General features: G+C 39.5%; 4 protein-coding genes across 4 annotated transcripts; 3 read left to right on the top strand and 1 right to left on the bottom strand.

Annotated features, from left to right (window-relative positions):
* The first annotated feature begins 429 nt into the window (after nt 1-429).
* Nucleotides 430-921, top strand: Tsp_03365 (conserved hypothetical protein). Its single transcript, XM_003379663.1, is given in 2 exon segments — nt 430-518; nt 537-921. The coding sequence occupies 2 exon segments, from the start codon at nt 430-432 to the stop codon at nt 919-921; spliced, it is 474 nt and encodes a 157-aa protein (XP_003379711.1).
* Nucleotides 922-964: 43 nt separating this feature from the next.
* Tsp_03364 (conserved hypothetical protein) lies at nt 965-1,308 on the top strand. Its single transcript, XM_003379662.1, has 2 exons — nt 965-996; nt 1,116-1,308. The coding sequence occupies exons 1-2, from the start codon at nt 965-967 to the stop codon at nt 1,306-1,308; spliced, it is 225 nt and encodes a 74-aa protein (XP_003379710.1).
* Nucleotides 1,309-2,291: 983 nt separating this feature from the next.
* On the top strand, nt 2,292-2,650 carry Tsp_03363 (protein SDA1-like protein). The gene is made up of 2 exons (XM_003379661.1): nt 2,292-2,332; nt 2,392-2,650. The coding sequence occupies exons 1-2, from the start codon at nt 2,292-2,294 to the stop codon at nt 2,648-2,650; spliced, it is 300 nt and encodes a 99-aa protein (XP_003379709.1).
* Nucleotides 2,651-3,174: 524 nt separating this feature from the next.
* On the bottom strand, nt 3,175-4,015 carry Tsp_03362 (conserved hypothetical protein). The gene is made up of 3 exons (XM_003379660.1): nt 3,964-4,015; nt 3,565-3,708; nt 3,175-3,269 (listed from the first exon to the last, which is right to left on the bottom strand). Exons 1-3 carry the CDS (start codon nt 4,013-4,015, stop codon nt 3,175-3,177), a joined length of 291 nt encoding a protein of 96 aa, XP_003379708.1.
* Nucleotides 4,016-6,032: the final 2,017 nt, after the last annotated feature.

The following is a 6,032-nucleotide window of genomic DNA, read 5'->3' as shown; positions in this document are numbered from 1 at the left end:
TTTATTAGCGGCCAAGGCTAATATATAATGTACTAGGGGTGTATTGTGCTATAATTTCAAATAGTCCTTAACAATTCCATTTGGTAAGGTTATTATGGACCATAGCAGTTGAACCACTAACACATTATCTTTACCGCCCACTGTAATGTTTATTGCTAAGGTAACATACTTGCCCAGTTGTTTAAAGGAAATGTCTGTCACCGGGATGCTGCAGTCGCACAATCGCACCCTTAAATGCTTGTCACTGCTCAAATCGTGCGCAAGATTGTTTCAGCATGACATAGGAAAGCTGCTGTTAGCTAGTGAACACACTTTTATACTACCACTTTTGATACTTTCAGAATGGCAGTAACGTTCCCTTCAATTTTGAAATAACTCCTTAAAGTTTCTATTATGTTTTTGTACTGCCAATAGCACTGACTTATACAGATGCCCCTTCTTTATGTCATTGAGAAAATAACTCAATGCCCATCAATGTTGGTAGTATTGATAAATGAAGCTACGCCTGAATATTATACGTGAAGATTGAGTCGAAGAGCGCATCTGACAACTTCATTCCTTCTTCCTTTGCCGCCTTGCCCTGTATACCCGCCCGCCCCCAGTCCATCACCCATCAATTGTTGTATACACGCTGTCCACTCATTGCACAATGCATTTAGAGTGGTATACGGCCGGACCGCCCATCCAGCAACCATTCACACTGCACCTTCCTACTTCTCCATCTACCACTCATCAGGTGTGGTACACCCGACCCACACCTCCATCATGAATTCTGAGTTGTATGGATGCTCACCACATTCCCACCACATAATCGCAGTGCGATACGCGCCCTCCTTCCCTCCACCACCTATTCAGAGTTGTGAAGCTGAACGTGAAGCGAAGTCCAACCAATCGCTAGAGCAATTATTCGGCCATCTGTAACCGTCCGCCCCCAGTCCATAACACTTCAACTGTTGTATACCCGATGTCCACTCATTCCACAATGCATTCAGAGCGGTATACAGCTGGCGCGCTCATCCAATATCCATTCACAATGATGCACCTATCTACCACTTCATTCACCACTCCTTAGTAGCTTTATACCGTCCCCACATCCCTCCAGTACCAATTCTGAGTTATATACCCGCTCACCACATTTCCACCGCACAATCGCATTGCAATACCACCTCCTGCCTTCCACCATCTATTCAGAGTTGTGAACCCGAACGCCAATCCCTGTGCTATTCATTTGCTGTTGCATATCCTTTAGCCACCAGTCCACCACACAGAGTTGTTTACCCGTCGTCCACTCACTCCACAACCTACTGACAGGCCAGCCCGAACAACATCCATTCACTCTGATGCACCTTTTCACCATTCCCTTCATAACTCCTTAGGATCAGTATACCTGCCCCACACCCCTCCAGCATCAATTCAGTGTTGTATACCTGCTCACCATATTTCCACCTCATCAGAGTGGAACACCCGCCCACCACCTTTTCCATGGCTATTCAGAGTTCTGAACCTGAACGTTAAACCTTCGACCAGTTATTCAGCGTTGTATTTCTGACCGCCTCCAGTCCATCATCTATCAAGAGTTCTTTACCCGCCAGCCACTCACCCCAAAACACATTCTGAGTGTTATACGCTTTGTCAGGTGTGGTACACACGACTGGCACACCTCCACCCCCAATTCATATTGGTATACACGCTCGACACATTTCCTCCACCTAATCACAGTGGTATGCTCGTCTGAAACACATCCATCTCTGATTCAAAGAAGTGTACCCACCCGGCACTATTTTCTCCACCCATTCAGAGTGCTACATGCACCCACTCACCACGTCACCATCCATATTGAATAATATCCCCGTCCGCACCCCTCCACCACCCATTCAGAGTTGTAAACCCAATCCCCCCCCCCCAATCCCTCCATTATCCATTCAGAGTGGTCTACTTGCTCGCCACAACTCCAGCAGCCTTTCAGAGTGATGTACTCTTCCGCAACTCCTCTTCTATTTATTAAGAGAGTTATATACGCCCTGCCACACCTACACCATCCATTCAGAGCGGTTTACTTGCTCACCACCCCTCCATTAACCTATCAATGCGGTATACCAGCTCGTCAATCCCTCCACCATCCATTCTGAGTGCAATAAGGCCCACGGCAATCCCTTCACCATCTATACAAAGTGTTGTACCCGCTCGACACATCTCCTACTGCCTTTCGTAGTGAAGTATCCCTCCGCAACCCCGCCTCCAGTTGTTAAGTGTGTTATACACGCTTTGCCTTACCTCCCCACCCATTCATAATGCGACACCCGCCCGTTTCTTGCTTCTCCATCCATTCTGAGTAGTATAAAGCCCGCCACAACCTTCACTACCTATTCATGTTGGGATTTTCTCCCGCAGTTCTCCTCACCACGTATTCAGAATCAGTCAACATCATCAAGCAAGAAAGGCACCTTCAGAAACTGATCGTGATGCGTGCAGTTATAGCAAGCAGAAGTTACAGGGGACTCACGTGGGTCGTAATAAAAAGCAGCTGGCGAAACTGAATGCTTTTCCTATGGTGAAGCATAAATCATCTTTGAAAACGAAGAACCGTTCCTTCATGCAACAACATGAAGCACTAAATGTATTCAGTAAATGGGCTTATATGCAAATTTAATTTGATGCATTTTTAAATTGTATTCCCGTTAAATATAATTCTGTTTGCAATCCTGTGGAATGCAGTAAAATTTCTTAAGTATATTTCTCGATTAAAATCATCGAAATATTATTATTAATTAAAAATAACGAAGTATAAAGAAAGATGATAGTCAAATCACTGATAAGAAGGTTATAAGGAAAATCATGGAAAGGTGAATGCTGTATGCATGGTCAATATTTTGAGTGATATTCTATTAATTGCTGCGGTGCGTGACAAGAGTGTAAATGAAAGAAACTGCATCAAGGTAGCACTTTAATATTAAAACATTTTTCTGGTATTTTTTATGAATAATGCATGTATGTTTAACTAGTTACGTGCTTTTTGATTTTAGTAAGCACAAAAATTGAAAGACTTGTAAAACGAAATTTTCCCTCTAGATATACAGTTCATCGCTGCGCTGTTTCAAAATGATTGAAACGTACACTAAACACTCAGTTCCTTTAAATTAATGAATGAATTTTGCTGAACACTGCAAAGTATTATTATCGTGCTAGTACAACCCCATTAACGTAAGGCACTATTTTATACTTCTTTAATTTACGCCATAATATTATTTGTGATAGATAGTGGCTTTGATCTGTAACGTTTTGAGGGTTTTGTTGTTGTTCAGCAATTATTATAATCTTTCGGTGCTGGCTCATTGCCAGTGTTATACGTTTTTCAAAGCATACATGCATTNTCTAGGGTCAGCAGAGTAACTTTATGCTAATGTGATGGTTAAACATTGGCCCGTTGGGCATTCCTGTTACGTCGCACNNNGTGCCNCTTCAAAATGCGGTAGCNAATGTTNCCNTTNTATAAATTTTCTGTTTATTGAGGGCACTCCATTATAGAATAAATGTTCGCTGCTGAACGGCGGTCTAATTACTTACTGCATTGCGTTATTTGGTCATTTTCATGTTTCAGTTCAACAAATGCGTTGTGATTGTTGGACTGAAAATATGATGAAACCACGAACATCAGTTGGTAAATGTTTGGTTCTACGTTTGCTTTATACGTCATTCCTGGCAGGTCTGCTGACAGGTATGAATTTTTACGTATTTGCTATTTTTTCATACAATGTTTTCTTTCATTCTCTTGACATACTGCACTAAACATGCCCGCGTATAAAGCTTTTCCTAGTAGTTTGATTTTAGTCTTTTTGAATGGAAACTAACGCGTTGTGCTATCAGTAATGATGTTCAACTAATATTCGAGACTTTTATTACGGACAAGCTAAATATATAATAGTACTAATGGTGTATTTTGCTATAATTTTCAATCGTCCTTACAAATCAATTTGTAAAGTAGTACTCTGACATAGCAGTTGAACCCTTCCCGCATTATGTTTACTGCCCACTGTAATGTTTATTGGTAAAGTAACATACTTGCCCAATTGTTTAAAGGAAATGTCTGTCACCGGGATANNGCAGTCGCACAGTCGCACCCTTAAATGCTTGTCACTTCTCATATCGTGCACAAGGTTGTTTCAGCATGACATAGGAAAGCTGCTGTTAGCTAGAAAAAACACTTTTATACTACCACCCTTTGATACTTTCCAGAAATGGCAGTAAACGTTCCCCTTCATTTTTGGAAATGACTTCTTTAAAGTTTTTATTATGATCCATTGTACCGCCAATAGCACTGACTTATACAGATGCCCCTATTTTCTGTTATTTGAGNAAAATAACTCAGCGCCCATCAATGTTGTCAGTATTGATAAATAACTTCCACCACTTTCAACTTCCAACTCCTCCATCCTTCAACTTCTTACTCATTCCTTCCTGCTATACTGTCCCGCCCTCCTATTCCTTTCTGATGATCCCCCATCACTTGAGCTCGTAGTAATACTAACGCTTAACAGAGTGCCCCACCCCTCTAATTTCGAAGCTGAAATGAACAGCAACTTAGCTGATTTTTATCCTNCATNATAAATCTAATTTCTCATAATTGCNTCTCGNACTAGNCAATATAANCCAAANTCCAGGCTACTTCTGATTCTTTTGTTTTNATTCTTTTTCATAGAAATGCAATGCAGAATTGTCACCTGCATAAGTTTCTTGAATTCATTGCAAATCGTTCAGTTACTGAATTTCTGCGAGTAGGTTTATCTTACAGTGTATGAAGCGCAGTGGTGCAGTGCTCAACGAAGTTTGCAATCTTGCCATAAATCATAAGGTGCAAACAAAAGTTTAGATGAGCTGTCAACCGGCATATCCACTGGAGCAGCCGCTTACCATCATGTCTACGCTGCGCACTTGTTAATTCTGTGCTGAGATAAATTGTATCTTATAAAATTTCTGTCGCAGTTCTTATTATCATAAAATTTCATGACAACTTTAATTTTCCATAAATCTGAAAACGTATTTTATTTTCGAAACTATTTTCAATGGAAGCTATTTTTTTTATTATCCATATAATTTTGATTAGAAGAAACGCATTGATAAAATATAAATTATTGAATCACCTTGTACTTTCAAGCAACTAAATTACACAACATCATAAATACGCAGTGATAGCATTTCCGTTTATTTTTAGTAATTTGCGATGCTTCATGTTAATAAGTTTACGTTTTAGGTAATTTTAGGGAAGAAATTTGCATAACAATGCAATATTGCGTAGTAATAGGAAGCGTGTAAATAAAAACGTAATAAATTTCATCGTCTCGTTTCATAATGTTGCTCGTAATGTTTATTTTACTGCGCTATTACTGATGGAAAATTAGGTTGATCTTCCTGAGGCAAAGTAAATAGTCATTTGCATAATTTACTTATTATACAATTGACTAAGCACATCGATTTTATTAGGCTATGCAGTTCATTGCAATGCTATCAATCTAGCACGTGGTCAACTATAATTCCGCTCTTCAACACCATCCATGAATGACTGGTAAGTTCGATTTGTTAGTTTGATGGTGGCATGCTGTGCATGTTATGTTACATGTATGGTGAATGGAAACTGGCGGGTTTCTTTTCTATTGTTGTTATTGCTAACTTTCAGGTACATCACATGCTGAAGAAGAAGGAATTCTTTGTTTTTTATTTTGTGATATAATTTTCTTTCAGAATGGGCATTTTTTAATGTTCATATGAATGAATATGAATCTATCAGATCATAAACGAACTGAATATGGTAACTATGCCTCATTATAATTTTTCACTCCTGTTTGTGTGTAATTATGTTTATTTCCTTGTAGCATAGCACCACGATCAGCACCATTGTTTGTTTTATCTTTGTTCTTTGTTTTTTATTTTGTGATATAATTTACTTTCAGAATTGACATTATTTTTATGTGGTGAATGTGAAGCAACCTGATTCTGAGACTATTAATATGTACCTATGCTACTATGGTACTATGTTT

This window comes from Trichinella spiralis (assembly GCF_000181795.1).
Source record: "Trichinella spiralis strain ISS 195 chromosome Unknown Scfld2, whole genome shotgun sequence".
Taxonomy (NCBI): Eukaryota; Metazoa; Nematoda; class Enoplea; order Trichinellida; family Trichinellidae; genus Trichinella; species Trichinella spiralis.
Note: the sequence above shows the minus strand (reverse complement) of the source record. Positions and strands in the feature narration are given on the sequence as shown.

What these genes read in the sequence shown, in the direction of transcription:
- Tsp_03365 (XM_003379663.1), top strand. Translation starts at nt 430, where the DNA reads ATGCCCCTTCTTTATGTCATTGAGAAAATAACTCAATGCCCATCAATG.
- Tsp_03364 (XM_003379662.1), top strand. Translation starts at nt 965, where the DNA reads ATGTCCACTCATTCCACAATGCATTCAGAGCG. An exon ending in TCCACAATGCATTCAGAGCG is followed by an intron (nt 997 to 1,115) that starts GTATACAGCTGG and finishes ACCAATTCTGAG; the next exon opens with TTATATACCCGCTCACCACA.
- Tsp_03363 (XM_003379661.1), top strand. Translation starts at nt 2,292, where the DNA reads ATGCGACACCCGCCCGTTTCTTGCTTCTCCATCCATTCTGA. An exon ending in TGCTTCTCCATCCATTCTGA is followed by an intron (nt 2,333 to 2,391) that starts GTAGTATAAAGC and finishes TTTCTCCCGCAG; the next exon opens with TTCTCCTCACCACGTATTCA.
- Tsp_03362 (XM_003379660.1), bottom strand. Translation starts at nt 4,015, where the DNA reads ATGCGGGAAGGGTTCAACTGCTATGTCAGAGTACTACTTTACAAATTG. An exon ending in ACTACTTTACAAATTGATTT is followed by an intron (nt 3,709 to 3,963) that starts GTAAGGACGATT and finishes CATACCTGTCAG; the next exon opens with CAGACCTGCCAGGAATGACG. An exon ending in TGACCAAATAACGCAATGCA is followed by an intron (nt 3,270 to 3,564) that starts GTAAGTAATTAG and finishes AAAACGTTACAG; the next exon opens with ATCAAAGCCACTATCTATCA.